This window comes from Nilaparvata lugens, chromosome 4, assembly GCF_014356525.2.
Source record: "Nilaparvata lugens isolate BPH chromosome 4, ASM1435652v1, whole genome shotgun sequence".
NCBI classification, from domain to species: domain Eukaryota; kingdom Metazoa; phylum Arthropoda; class Insecta; order Hemiptera; family Delphacidae; genus Nilaparvata; species Nilaparvata lugens.
Window position 1 is genome coordinate 40,992,722 of NC_052507.1, and position 16,215 is coordinate 41,008,936.

At 34.8% G+C, this 16,215-nt stretch overlaps 1 protein-coding gene across 3 annotated transcripts in view; it reads right to left on the reverse strand.

The window, feature by feature from the left end:
• The window catches only part of LOC111044477 (cyclin-dependent kinase 20), a 138,894-nt gene that overhangs the window by 86,018 nt on the left and 36,661 nt on the right, over positions 1-16,215 (reverse strand). For all 3 annotated transcript variants that reach the window (XM_039427489.1, XM_039427490.1, XM_039427491.1), the window contains one exon: positions 14,421-14,663. In XM_039427489.1, coding sequence (XP_039283423.1) covers positions 14,421-14,663 — 243 coding nt within the window. The remainder of the gene's footprint in view (positions 1-14,420; positions 14,664-16,215) is intronic.

Below are 16,215 nucleotides of genomic sequence, written 5' to 3' on the forward strand. Positions count from 1 at the left end.
TCTCTGCATACTGGACCAGCACCCAAGGTTGCTTATTGGTGCAGCAATCGCATTGCTACAGTGCAGTATCATCTCATTAACTCAGGTTTTGCTGTTAATTTTTAAGCATGTCCGATCATGAGGAAGATTTGCTTCCTGAGCCTTCTGCTCTTTTCAATGCAAGAGACAATTTGCACCAGGAAATAGATTGGTTCATAACCAGCTATAACGATTATGTTGTGGACACTGAAGCCACTTATTATCAATTGTTGACTGTCAAAAACGAACTAGATTCACTCAGAATTAAGTATGATAAAATTCACGAACAGTTATGGAATGCAGAGTTGCAAGCACAAGACACTTCAACTCATTTTGAAATACTTACTAAGTTTATCTCCATTACCTCTAAGGCAAACGCTGCATTAACTGCTTTTGAAAGCAGACAATGCAACAATAAGGCCACTGCTGGTGCTTCCCAGCGGCCAGCATCTCAAAACTCGCATTTGGAAAATTTTCAGTTGCCTCAGATTCCGCTTCCATGCTTCAATGGGGAGCTTTCAAAATGGCAAGCATTCTCAAGTGCTTTTACCAATATTATTGGTAATCAGGATAATATTAATGACTCATTCAAATTTTTCTATCTTTGTCAATCACTCAGGGGTGAAGCTCTTGCTAGAGTGGAACACATTGAAGCTGACGAAAATGGTTTTCAGCTTGCTTGGAACCTCTTAAGGGAAAGGTATGACAATAAGAGATTAATTGCTGCCAGGCACGTCATGGCAATTGAATCTCCTCCTACCATAAAACGTAACTGTCCGCAATCATTACGGGCATTCATTGACTTTTGCAAGTCCCACATTTCTGCGCTCGAAGCGCTTTAACTTGGAGTGCAAATCAAGGACTTATTGTACATGCACAAAATGTTGTTGCAGTTGGATACTGCTACTGTTCGAGAATGGGAAAAGAGTGTTGGTATACACAACATTCCCACCATTGATAAATTTTGGAATCACAATGCAAAATCATGGAAGCTGTTGCTTCAAGCTCAGCTAACCACCATCAAGGAAATGTACAGCAAGGTACATCTAACTCGGTTGGTGCTCATAGCAAGCCGAAGTTCAATCAAAATCAATCAAATGTTCAATCTAGAATGCAGGTTACTACCTCTTCTATGCCACCTTGTAGTTTTTGTAATTCTGTTGGTCATTTTCCTAATCATTGTAATGAATTATTGAAGTTGCAGGTTATTGATTGTTGGAATGCTGTCTGTGACAAAAGGTTATGCTATAATTGCATCAAGCCTTTCACACCCAATCATATTTGTTCGGACAAATCTTGTACACTTTGTGGCAAGAGTCACCACTCTGTTCTTCATAGGTTGTATCCTCAATCGCGAGACACTCAGCCTACTTCTAAGGATAAGGTAGCTTCCAATGTTATTCATTCTCAATCTTTTGCTCCCTCCAAGGGTAAGAATGCTGTTTTGAATTCCGTCATGGTTCAGAATGCGGAAACAACTAAACAAGCTGTTTCTCATGCAGAACAGCCTCAGAAGAACTCTCATGTCACGATGAGCTCCACCTCGTCACTGTGTTTGCAACAGCAATCAACTGTCGTTTTGTTACCTACTGCCAAATTTTTGGTTCAATCTTCTAGTGGGGAATTTATTAAAGCAACCGTGCTTTTGGATTCTTGTTCTGATTGTAATTTGATGTCAACTAGGTTGGCTGAAAAATTGTCACTTGTTACTTTGTATTCGGACACTTTGATTCATAGTGTAGGTGAGAATAAGACCAAATCATATATTTCTCATTCAGTTTGCTTGTCTTCATCTGATCGTTCGTGGTCGGTTGAAGAAAATTGTATTGTAGTTGATAGCATATCATCTAATGTTCCTAGTGTGAACATCGATCTTCCTAAAATTTCAATTCCCATTGAACTTAAATTAGCGGATCCATTGTTTGATCAATCTAAACCTGTAGATTTGTTACTTGGTGCTGGCATATCCGCATCTGTACTTCAGCCTGGTAAATTGTATCTAGCTCAAAACGCTCCCATTCTTCAGAAAACCAGTCTAGGTTGGGTCATATTTGGTTCTTGTAAAACTATTCATCCTACTGCAGCACCTCATTCATGCCTCCCTGCTTTGCCTGTGGCTGCTCCCCGTAGGGTCATGTCGAATTTTCTAACTTCAAATGATGTGTCTCATCAGTTGGAGAAATTTTGGAAGTTGGAAGAAATCTCTCCTCTGCTTCCTCCCTCACCTGAGGTTTTGAAACTTGAAAAGCATTACACAACCACTACCATGCGTCTTGAAGATGGATGTTTATGGTCACTCTTCCCAAAAAGGATAGTTTCCACTCATTGGGTCATTCCCGATTTCAAGCATTGAACCGATTTCATTCATTAGAAAAACGGTTATCATCAAATGTTGAATTAAAAAATCAATACACAGCTTTCATGGAAGAATATCAACAGTTGAATCACATGTCACCAGTGCCTCCAGCACCGGATAATGAAAAATGTTACTTCATTCCCCATCACCCGGTTTTTAAGCCTGATTTGACCACTACAAAATCACGTGTAGTATTTGATGCTTCTGCTAAATCTACCACTGGAACATCGCTTAATGAAGTATTGTACGTTGGTCATACAGTTCAGCCTGAACTGTTCAATATTGTTCTGCGCTTTCGCACATATCAAATAGCCTTCATTGCGGACATTACTAAAATGTACCGTCAAATCTTAGTTCATCCCTCAGACCATAACCTTCAGAGAATATTTTGGAGATCTGATGTTACTCTACCCATTCAAGAATTCACCTTGAATACTGTAAGTTACGGCACTTCGCCGGCAGCTTTCTTAGCTACTCGTACACTTCATCATTTGGCCGATCTTGATATGGCACCCAACTCTGCTGTAGCTACTGTTATAAAAAATCACTTTTACATTGATGACCTTATTTCTGGTTCCTCTTCGGTTACAGAAGCTAAACACTTAGTTCAACAATTGATTAGTACATTAGCTCAGGGTGGTTTCGAGCTTGGGAAATGGTTGTCTAACTCTCCTGAAGTTCTTGCTACCATTCCTTCTGATCTGCTTGAATCAAACACTTCCAAACCGTTGTCTAATTTCAATGATAGTGTGGTCAAGGCACTAGGCCTCATTTGGAATTCCTCTCTAGACGTCTTAACTATTTCCTCCAATGTTGCTGATGTATTACATAAAACATCTTTTACTAGAAGAGAGCTTCTCTCTTGTATTTCAAGCATATTTGATCCATTAGGTTTAATTTCTCCTGTTGTCATTTTACCCAAAACACTTTTTCAAAAACTCTGGTTATTAAAGATTGATTGGGATCAAAAAATCCGCAAGATCTGTTGGAAACTTGGTTGAAAATTCTGCATGAATTGCCGAACATTGTTAACATATAACTTCCGCGTTGTGTGTTATCAAAGGACTCTGATGCCTCACTTGAATTGCATGGCTTCGCCGATGCTAGTCTCACTGCTTACGGCGCCTGTATTTATGTCAGAAGCACCTCTCTCAGTAGCAGTCAAGCTCGGTTGCTCACTTCCAAGTCCTGAATTGCCTCTTTGAACCCAGTTCTCTCTGTTCCTAGATTAGAGCTACAGGCAGCTCTGCTACTTTCACGTCTTGTGAATAAGGTTTTAAAGGCTACAAATCTTACTTCCTCTAATGTGTATTTGTGGACTGACTCGAAAACAGTCTGTGACTGGTTAAGAGCCCCTCCTGATCATTCTAATATTTCTGTAGCTGTACGCATTTCTGAAATTCAGAATTCAACTTTTAACTCTCATTGGAATCATGTTCGTACTAGTAACAACCCTGCTGATTTGATATCTCAAGGTTGTACACCCAATCAGCTGGCCACTAGTAGTCTGTGGTGGAATGGTCCTTCATGGCTATCTATGCCGAATAGTTCTTGGGATTCTTTCTCTAGCAATGTTGATATTTCTCAATCAGTTCAGGTATTAGCTACTACTTCTTCTCATAATGATGTTATCTCAGGCATAATTAATAGTAGCTCCACTTATCACAAAATCGTTCATACAACGGCGTATGTTCTACGGTTCATTCATAATTGTAGGGAACAAAATTCAGTCACTCCACGCTTTGGTCAATTAGCTGTCTCTGAAATATTAGAAGCTGAAAATTGTATTTTCAAATCCATTCAAGTAGAAGCTTTCTCTGCTGAACTTAAGCATTGCATCAAAATCAGGAGCTATTGCCTAATAGCTCTATTAAAGCCTTGTCACCATTCATTCACTCTGATTCACCGCTCAGAGTTGGTGGACGTTTGCAGAATGCAAATGCTTCCTTTGACTATAAACATCAAATATTGTTGCCTAGCAATCACAAATTCACTCGTGCATTGATTGTTGCTCATCATCGTCATCTAAGTCATGCTGGTGTGCAGGCCACCATGGCCAGTGTAAGACAACGATTTTGGTTTCCCTCCACCCGTCGCACCATCAAAAGTGTATTGCAGCATTGCATAATGTGTTTTCGCTTTTCTGCTCTTCGTTCTGAGCAAATCATGGGTAGTTTACCAGCGGCCCGCGTTCAGACTAATTTTCCCTTTTACAATTGTGGTTTGGATTACGCCGGTCCTATTTCCATTCGTGTAGGCGGCCCAAATCTTGTAATTTTTCTAAAGCATACTTGTCGCTTTTGTGTGTATGGTAACTCGTGCCGTTCATATTGAAACTGTCTTGGAACTCACTTCCAAGGCATTTATTGCTGCTCTGATTCGGTTTCCTGCTCGTCGTGGCATTCCGCATTCCATTTTTTCGGACAACACCACAACTTTCGTTGGTGCCAACAATGAGCTACGTGAGCTCCACGAATTTTTGTCTTCTGATCATCTCAAATCAGATATTCATGACACTATGTCTGTACTCAACATCCAATGGCACTTCATTCCCCCTCGGGCTCCGTACTTCAGTGGACTCTGGGAGAATGCGGTAAAAAACTTCAAACGCATATTCCGTGTAGTTACATTCAATAAGGTATTTAACTTTTAAGAAATCTGTACTCTTGCTGCTCAGGTCGAAGCCATCTTGAATTCGTGCCCTCTTGTCCCCTTTTTGGAAGATCCGCATGATCTTGCTTACTTGTCTCTAGGTCATTTTTTGATTGGACGTCCACTTACTTCATTACCCTTCTTACCGCCTAACACCAAACACATTGATCATCGTTCACATTGGTATCAGCTTGCTGTTTCTATCCAGGAGCTTTGGGATAGGTGGTCTCGTGAATATTTAACCACTCTTTAGAAAAAGGCAAATGGTTAAACAATTGTGAAAATTTGAAGGTCGGTACAGTTGTCATCTTGAAGGATCCTGGTTCTGCACAGTCCACTTGGAAACTGGCGCACATTACTGAAGTTCATCCCGGTAAGGACGACAAGGTTCGAGTTGTCACTGTTCTCACTCCCTCCGGCACCTTTAAGAGAGCTGTTTCGAGTTTAGCACCTCTTCCCATTGATGAGGATTCTAGTTGATCCCCTTGCTCTTATAGTTCATTTCGTATTTTCAGGTTTCATTGTTTTTTGCCCTGGTTCACACATGGGGCCCAGTTTTCAATTTCCAATTGCTTTGCCAGATTTCACATATTTTTTACTTTTTCTTATTGTGCCATACCCCCGTATGACACAAGGGGCCCAATTTTTGTAAAATCTAACAAAGCATTTATTGGAACGGTTCCACTTTGATACTCGTTCTGTTACTATGTAGACGTCATTTCGTCATTTTGTCCGTCTGCACTGTCCGGTGACGTCACAGTCACGGTTCCACGTCACTGTCATAATCAAGTTTGTTTTCTAATATTATTCGTCGTATTATTCGTCGTTTCAATTTTAATATTTGTATTATTCAATTTTTGGAATTTATTTCGTCTTTTAGGCATCTTACTTTCTTGATAATTGCTACTTTTTCATCAAACGTTTGCGAACGTTTTACTTACGTGTCTGGCATTTCCAGCTTCTTCTTTGTTAGTAGAGCATTGGTCTGGCTTCTTGTTTTTCTATGGTTTCTCGTTAGTGAGTGCACACCGCTTCAGTGTACTTTCTCTTCATCCAAATTCATCTGGTTTACTGAACGTTTTCAAATGTGAATTATTCCTTCAAATTAATTCGTTAAATCTATTCATCAATTGTGATTCAATTATTCATCAATTTCTTCGTGTATTTACGTTGATAAACTCCATCAAAGTTTCATAGTATTGTTAGCGTCTATCGCCATTCTTCTATCAACATGTTTTAGACATTTGAAATTCAAACTTTCAATTTCATCATCTCTACCATTTGGAAATCGTTCTGAAAATTCCACAACTTGAAATTCGGATTATTTGTTTGCAATTCTACATGTTCCTGCTCACATTTCCATTGTTGGAATTGCCTACTGTGTTGGACGCTTCCATTCTTGTCATCACGTGGCCATCATATCATCACTTGCTGATGTCCTGTTCCTTGGGGTACCGTGGATTCCTTGCCTGTCTGCCTGGCTGCATCTCTTCCTCAAAATTTTATTCAGGTTACGTAAATCGTTCTATTCAACTTTCATTTTACTCATGTATTGCATAACTGTTCATGAAAATACTAACAGCATGTCGATACTGGACCACGTTGTTCTCTATTTCTAATTCAAACATTTTAATGTGCATTGATATGATTTTTGTAGCTATCATTCAACTTTTACGGCAATTAAAAACATTTAATTGTCCATACTTTTGGCAATCGAGCCTATGTACATGAATTCAATATGTTACAGTGTATGTCTCATTCAGAGCACTGTCCTACATTATTTCAAAGTTAATTCATCGAAGGCCTATGTCGCCTGTATTCAACATTGACAATTATTACATTGTATTTGATAGCTACCCTTGGCTTGCAAGCGTAATCTCATATTTGAATTGTTCAATTGATGTCTAACTTGACATTCAATTCATTGAAGGCCTATGTCGCCTGTATTCAACATTGACAATTATTACATTGTATTCGATAGCTACCCTTGGCTTGCAAGCGTAATCTCATATTTGAGTTGTTCAATTGATGTCTAACTTGACATTCAATTCATTGAAGGCCTATGTCGCCTATATTAATATACTCAATATTAACAATTATTTCATTATATTTGACAGTTACCCTTAGCTCACAAGCATTATTTTAAGGACACTGACGCCTATTTCAATGTGTATGACATTGACCTTGGAACTTGCTTATATTAATGTCAGCTAAGACATTCTCATTCTCGCACTTAATTGTACTAGTGTCAATCAAAACATTTAATCATTTCAATATAGAGCATTATCTACATCTCATTGTTATTTGTTATTATTCTTTTTAAAATCATTAAGATTGAATTTTTCAGCAATAACTTTATTATTGTATCATTTTAAATTTTCTATTCTCAATTCAGGTATTATTGACAGTACCTTATCAATTGTTGTCAGTCGTCAATGGTCATTAGTGTCATTGACCTAAATTCATTTAAATTTTGTTATCGCTTATTTTCTAACGGTTTTATTACATGTTGTAATAAAATTCATCTAAGGATTTTATTCGATTTAATCTACTTACACTTGTTTTTGTATGTGGCCATCTGCCTATTATTTTATTAATATTAAATCTCAACTTGTTGACTCATTTTGTCTTTTATTGGCGTACTCACCACACTTCAAGCTATCAGTTTTTTATGCACAGAATTCAGAGATTTATTTGTAGGTATTAATACCAACTATCATTCACAGCCCACTGCCCTGACTTTGGATTCTGTCAGTTTATTGGATGTGTATGGTGAGTTACCCGGGGGAAAGTATCGTTGGATGTGCATTATGCATGATGGATTTAATAAGTATACTAAGTTGTATCCACTGGTGCGAGCTAATGCTATCAATTTAGTAAAAACGGTAAAGAAATACATTGCTGAATATGGTAAATTTGATTCAATTATAAGTGATAACGGTACTTGTTTTCAAAGTAAGATATGAAGGATTCTATGAATGAACTTGGGATTGAATACCATTATATTTCAATCTATCACCCACAGTCGAATCTGAGTGAAAGGCCGCTCAAGGAAGTTAATAGAATCTTACGAACTTATGTACCAGAGAATAAGCACCACTTATGGTATAAATATCTAGACAAAGCTGAGTTTATTCTCAACAACAACTTCCATGAAACGATTGATAGTATACCTATGGAGTTAATGCTTAATTGTAAATTATCTCATTTAGTTTTTAAGTATATTTCATATCCGCCTGAGAACAAATTTGAATTAGAAGAGGAAGGACTTAGAAATTAACGAATTTTTCTTCGGATGAAGAATAAAGGTGTAATCAGACGCTATAAGAATAATATGATTAATAGGAAGCGAACTGTATTCAAAGTTAATGACTTAGTGTTAATTAATCATTATGTACTATCTAATAAAATAAGAAAGTTTTCAGCTAAACTCTGCCCACGGTATAAAGGTCCATATGTAGTGGTTAAAGATTTCGGTAAAGGATGTTTTGAATTGAAGGAAATTTCCAGTGGAAAAATTTTAAAGGTTAATCAATTTATGATGAAAATATTTCGGCATCGTCCTGGTTCACAAACTTGAGGTTTTGTGATAAGAAAAGATTATTGTATGCTCTCTCTCTAATCTTTTTCCTTTTCAGCTTTTAAGTTATTATTTTCCTGACATCATAAATTTTGATAATATTTCTGTTTGAAATATTCATACTATTCAACACATTATTGTGGTTTGATTTAAAAAAAAAACTTCACTTATTTTTTTTTGATTTGAAGACATGCTTATTGGATGTGCGGTACATACACTAATTGGTGTCATTTTGTATCTGGATTAGATTTTTTCTTGCAAAATGTGTGTCGGTATTTGAATTTTTTTGTTGATAATAGAAAATATTAATGATGTTTGTTATACATATTCATTGTTTTAATGAGTGGTAAATCTTGATGCACTGTGAAATTTGAAGCCTGAAGAATAATGATGTGTAAGTTTAGTGAGTAAGTTTCCCTTCTATATATATATTTTTTTTTGGCGTGATAAGACTCCAGAAGAGTGAGTTAGCGACCACCTCCCATTAGTATTAAGGCGCATTAAAAAACTCCAAAATAGTGAGTTAGCGACCATTATAGTTTTAATATTGTTCAAACAAGGAATATTGTTTGATTTTCGATATGTTAGTTAAATCATCATATTTTTTATGTAGGGTGTGTTAGGAATTTTTATTTCAAAGGCTCTTAATTTTCACAGAGTGCATTCCGGGTCTACTCGCTTGTTGTCATGGTGTTCATTGGGATGCATCAATCATGAATATTTTGATATGGTATTTTTAAACCAGTTTATATCAGTTGCAGTATCATCAGCAAAAGTAGCAATTGTCACTGCATCCGATTCAGGAAGATCGCTTGTGTACAGCACATAAAGAACTGGTCCAAGAACACTACCTTGTGGAACTCCAGCCCTTATTTCCTTTAATTCAGAGACGTCATCACCTTGTTTTACTCTAAACAATCTGTTAGTGATGAATGATTTTAAAAGTTTTACAAGTTGAGAGGGAAGAATTTTATGAAGTTTATTGATCAGTCCTTCATGCCACACTTTGTCAAATGCCTGTGCCACATCAAGGAAGATTGCTGAGCATATACATTTTTTCTCTAATTGATTCTCTATTACATTACTGATTCTATGTACTTGGTCCAGGGTTGAGTGCTTCTGCCTGAAGCCAAATTGATGGGCTGGTATCAGATTCCTGCTACTTATTATGGAAGCCAATCTCTTCATTAGCAATTTCTCAAAAAGCTTTGAAATTACAGGTAGAAGAGATATTGGGCGGTACGATTTTGCTTCTTGAGGACATTTTCCAGGATTTTGCTTCTTGAGGACATTTTCCAGGATTTTGCAACATAATGACTTCTGCCATCTTCCAAATTGAAGGAAAATGCTGTATTCGGAGTAATGCATTGAATAAATATGTTAGCATGACAATACCTCTCCTTGGAAGTTTCTTCAAGATTTCACCTGTAATCAAATCAAACCTAGGTGCTTTTTTTGGTATTCAGATTATTTTTTATTTCTTCTTGAACCTCATTTATAGAAACTAGATCAATCTCTGTATCTAAATCATCTATTATATCTTAACTTTTACATTATAAAACTTAACTTTTATAAAATTTATCCACTGTAGTGTAAATAATTGTGTGCTTGTGACATATTTTTTCATCATGTATCACTTATGTGGAGTGTATCAATTTTGTGTGTGTTGTTTTAGGGAACTTTTTACCCATAATTGATCTTTCTCTTCCTTGTATTTACTTAGGGAATTTATTTACCCAATTTTCCTTTTCTCTTATTTGTATTTTTTTAGGGATCTTATTTACCCATTATCTATCTTGATTTTCTTTATATTGTTGAAATGGTTTGTAATTATTATACAGTCTTCTAATTCATTTAAATTATTTGAAAAATAAATGGTTCAATTTAGAAAATGTTAATATTTAATATGATGTATAAATTCTTTTTTCATAATAGTAATAACTTCAAAATTTGAAAGTATTAATGAATTGTGTTGTCATGTATAAGAAATGTTCAAGATAAATGAAAGTTAATTTGAATAATGATGATTTTATTGAGTGTAAAAGTTTTGTCATATTATTAATTTAAATGAGTTGAAGTTTGAATTTCTTCTAAATTTGAACATTAAATTGATGTCTTTTTTCTAAATTTTAAAAACTGTTTTTTTATACTTTGATTTGATTAATATTACCCTTTGAAATGGATGCTGGAGTGTATGTAGAATTTTTAGTGAGGTTTGATGATTAGAATTTTGCTGGTATATGATTGTTTTTGAGATGGAAAACCATTATTGCCCAAAGAAGGAATAACAAGGTTATGACTTAGAGAGGCAGTAATGAGATAATATTTTTTGTGTTGATTACTTATTTTGATTGCCATAGATGCAAAATAATTATTAATAATGTTGATTGCCATATATGCAAATAATTATTCATGAATATTGATTGCCATTGAAGCGAAATATGATTGATGTTTTGAATGATTTCTTGTTTAATGATTAGTAGTAAAAATTTGTCATGAAATGTAGTTTGTGTTTAGAACATTGAAAAGTCGAAATAAACTATAGTATCCAACAAACGATGATTGATAATATTAAATAAATTGCTTTTTATAAATTATTTGAACAAAATTTTAATGAAAATTTGATTAATCTGTCTACATAAATAACTTTGAAATCCTAAATGAAACATAAATCAAATTTGAAATGTTATACTGAATGATAAATCATGAATGTGAAACACTATATTGAATGATAATGAAATGCAGATATATTGTATTATGAAATGATTTTCAATGGAAGACCAATTGTCTGAATATATTGAAGTATGTATTGAAATTATTTTGTTGTGATGATCTGATGTTTTTTTGTAATTTTGATGATACAGAGTGTTAAAACATTTATGTAGGGTAACATGTATTTGATTATGTTCTAATTTTTTAAGAATGGATTAAATTTTATTATTTGAACAGTGAATAAATGGAAATGGAATTATCACGTTTTTAGAATTTTTGTAATTGATGTCTCTATTGATTTTGAAGAAATTTCAAAATTTATAAGTTGCTGACTATATAATAAGATGTTAACAATAAATTTCATTTTTATACTCATTACATACTTGTAAATAACGTTTATGTGCATTAGATTGTATTGGTAGCCTAATCAATGTTTTCTTTTTAGTTTTTAAGCATATTAAAATAACAGGTACAGCGTGGACGTTAACTTCAAAATAATTATCGCCTGAATCTCGGAGTCTACAACACAAGTGAATGCCATGAAGAGTGTTAAGAACATTTGGGTGATTTTCGAACTGGTGTGACTCATTAATCGATTGCCGACGCCAATGCTACACCAATGCCTATGCCAATGTCGATGCCAATGACTACGCCGCCTATTGCTGAGTATGCAACTCAAGCTTCTGCACTACTACATTACCTGGAGGTAATTGCCATCCATGTCCAAGTTCGCAACTTTAAACTCAAATAACAGTCACTGTATCATGAAAGAAACTGATTCAAAACAAAAAATCCTCACCTGAATTAATCCTGTATGCTGAACTTTAAACCTTGAAAGCTGAAAATATCAAAAAACCAAACCCTACCTAAGTTAATCCTCACCTAAATTAATCCTGTATGCAGCGTCTATCTCTTTTCCAAAAAACAAGTTACATTGTCATTTCAAGCCTGAAATGTACACTGTATGTATGATACACAATTTACGTGACTTTGAGTGAGCTTGGCATGCAACCGTCTACTACAAGCATGAGGCAATGCTAACAGATGTCTCATATATCGAGCTTGGTATGCATCAGTCTACTACAAGCGTGAGGCCATTCTAATAGATGTCTCGTGTATCCAGATCAGCCCAACGCTACGTGTATTCAGATCAGCCCAACACTGGAGTCACACTTAACTGAAATTCATACTGAGTGCCTTAATGGACTGTTTTCAAAATTTGCATCGATAAAAATCAACCGCGTCAACAGTGAAAGAAATGGACATTTTTTAATTTATTGCAATTTTATTTGAAAATTAAATGTAGCAATTCATCAATTCATTAAAAAAATTCTGTTTAACATACTAAATTTCTATGCAATAACATTTAAATTTTCTATCTACTAAACTTAGGTAAAATTACAATAATTATTCTTTAATTATATTAAATTTTCTGTTGAGATAATTTCCTTGAATTATAAAGCTAAATAAAAAATAAATTTGATATTCTATACTTTGAAATATTGTTTGGAAATATATAACAAAATAATGCTATTGATGAATTTTTATAATAATTTTCAATTATAGATGACATGTAATGTTTTTGTAGGAAAAATTGTTCCTGTTCTCAAATCTGAAAAAAACTTAAATTTCAAATATTACTATAAATTAATATTAATATAATGTAATGTAAATTTTTTTTAATTCCTCAAACAGTAAATTTTTTTATGTCGAGAGGGGGTATTTGTAATATAAAATTTTTTCTCGATTAAAATCGAATCTTCAATTCCATATTCAAAATATTATTAACACTACTTGATAGCAAATATCAGTGTAATCGATATGCAGACTTAACTTTTAACCGGGAATTTCTCAGATGCATTTGTGTTGAACATCCTACTGTAATAAAGTTATATTTCTGAATAAACAGATAATTCTAAACAACATGAAGGGTAAATAACTTTAAAAATAAAGTTTTATCGAGTATAATAAATGGAATTTGTGGTTGTATTCTTTATTAGTGAGGTTGGCATTGATGACGTTTTTAAGGTGTGTGTGTGTGTGCGTGTGCGCGCGCGCGCGCGTGTGTGTGTGTGTATATGTGTATGTGTGTGTGTGTGTGTGTGTGGAGAGAGAGAGACAGATAAGATAACAATAAGTAGTTTTAATTTTTCTGCTCAAAATTTTCAAGTTTATTTCAATATTATTGAAACTTTCGGATTGTTTAGTGTTATTTCCGGCTCTTATCAACCCTTCGAAATTCGAAATTCGAAATTCATCAGTCATCTCGAATACATATTCTCTGAGTGTTAATCTTTGGTGAAAACAGAAATTTTAAACTTAACCTCACTTTGGACTATTTATGTGCCAAAATCAAAGAATTGAAGAAGTTTTGGGCAATTGCCTGTTTCTCTTTCCAAATATCGTGTTTGTGACTGTTCTAATAAATAAATAAATAAATAAATGAATAAGAAGGAAATGGAAGGGAAAATAGTCAGAGTTGAATTCATATTCAACTCTTTTCATATTCATGGTTGATTTTTGATTTTCTGATTTCATATTTGGATTCATCTTTTCAAAGTTTAAAATTTGAAAAAAGTTTTAAAAATGTTCATGTTTAGACCTAAACTTTTAAGTGTTCAAACACTTCTAAAAACCTTTCCCTTTGTGAGCAAAAACATTATTATCTTATTAACCTAGTACGTTTTTACTATGATAATAGAAAGCTATATTAAAAACAGCCATAACTCCCTTGTTTTCGGATATTTTCGAAAATGGGACTTACGCTTAAAAGAATTTGGGGTAGCTGAACTCAAATCTGAAATCAAAATTCCTCTATCTCCATTATTGGACGATTTAGATTTTGGTGGAGAGGATAGCGTTGAAAAGTAGGGCAGGCCGGGCTGGCGTTGCTTACTACTAGTGTGTAATGATTTTGCTCCGAGTCGTTCAAGGACACAAGTCAAGACAGGCCAAATCCGCGAGCCAAATCTGTAGGTGTATTGGGCCCTTAAGAGTTGAAACTAGTAATGTTGCTATAAAATAAAGAGGGTACTTTTGTATTGTGTTCGTAATTTCAAGTATTTTTATTCAATATGGATCAGGAAATAATTGAATGCTGACCGGAAAGAGGGGAGAGGAATTGTTGAGTTCGGCAAGAATACATCCGACAGCCCAGAGGTCGATGGCATAGGAGTAGGTGCGCGCACCATAGAGCAGTTCGGGTGCCCGGTACCAGCGAGTGGCCACCTGGTGGCTGTAAGGCCGCGTCCTATTGGCTGTCGGCCACACCACGCGACTCAGACCCAGGTCGGCTATGCGCAGAATGCCATTCGCACTCACCAATAGGTTGGCTGGCTTCAGATCCTGCATACAGTTCAATACATTCACAATATTGTCGTTTCAATATTTTCTTACTGTAGAAAATTTTATACTATAGTCTAAGAGACATTACTTTTAACATGAAGAGCGGAACTCGATTTCTCCTTCCATAGTTTGTAGGATGGACAGAGAAGTGGAGAGGAGTAATCATGATGCGCACAATTGGATGCTGACAAGAATGCTGTGAGGTAGAGAGAGTTATTGGTGAAGGAAAGAGTCTCAGGCCTCTTTGTCTTCGAGAGAGAGCCGTGTAGAAAGTAATATCTCTCGGACTATAGTTAAGCTACTTTGAAAGTTGAAATTATGGTTTGATCAATGAACACGTGTTTTGCTATGATGTGTGTCATCTGAAGAAACGACACAACATGGCGAAACAAGTGGTACAGTGAGCATACTGTACTTAATAGGATAAATAATTGAAATTAACATGCACGGGATAGGAATTACATGTTTGGAGCATTATCACTTCTGAACTACCGAATTAATTAACTTGAAATGTTACATAAAGATTTTGAATTTACCGAGGATGTTTATAAATATATTTCAATTTTTAATGATTGATTCCGATTAAATAATTGATAATTAAAGGTTGAAAGAAGTGAAGAAGAATATTCAAATGAGCCATTGGTTAAATGCATTATTTTATTCTTAACCAATAATAATTCTATGAGATTATTTTATTGGATAGAATTAGCTGTTCCTCAGTTTCAATTAAGAGGCGGCCGATGTCAGCTCTGGTAGCCCATCCCATTAGCCAGGCAAGGGCTGAAAACCAATGAGGATAGAATCTTAACATTCTATACTCTCTGCTAAAAACAGTACAGTGTGAGAAGCGAGAGCGCTAGGAGAGAGAGTGAATGACTGAATAGAAGTTCAAATACAAAGGCAGATGGCCTTAACCAATCGATTGTTGAAAAGTCTGTCTAGTCTAGAAGCAAAGAGAACATAATCTTTCTTTTATTCTTTTGAATATTCGTTTGTCTCTGCAAAAAGCAACAAACAAGTCTAGAACTTAAGTCGAAATCACAGGCAAACACCTTGAAAACAAGATGACAACAAGAAGTTTCTTAGTCCTTTTATATCGCTTGTATTTTGATAATCATTCAAGATATATTACCGTCTTTTGCTCAAACATTTTTGGAAAACCTTCCTTTATAATTTTCGATATGTGCAGTTTACTCCTATAACACAAATTTTATCCAGTTATTACGTTGTAAAAGACGGTAAAACGTTTTCTGACATCTGTTTTTCATGATCAAAAATATTATTTTTGAGATTTCCATCATGGATATTATATGTATGCTAATGCTGGAAACTATTTGGAAAGTAGTTTTCATAGTGAAGCGTACAAGAGAACATCACGTAGGGCTATACTGAATTAGACTAGTTACTATATTACAGTATACTATTCTTCGTTTTTTCCAAACTCTTGGCTTTGCTTGAAAGCCAATGTTATAGAAATTCTTGGAAAAAATCTTTTCATATATTTCTAGAATCTAGTCTTTTAAACTTGATTGTGGAGAAATAAAAAATTATT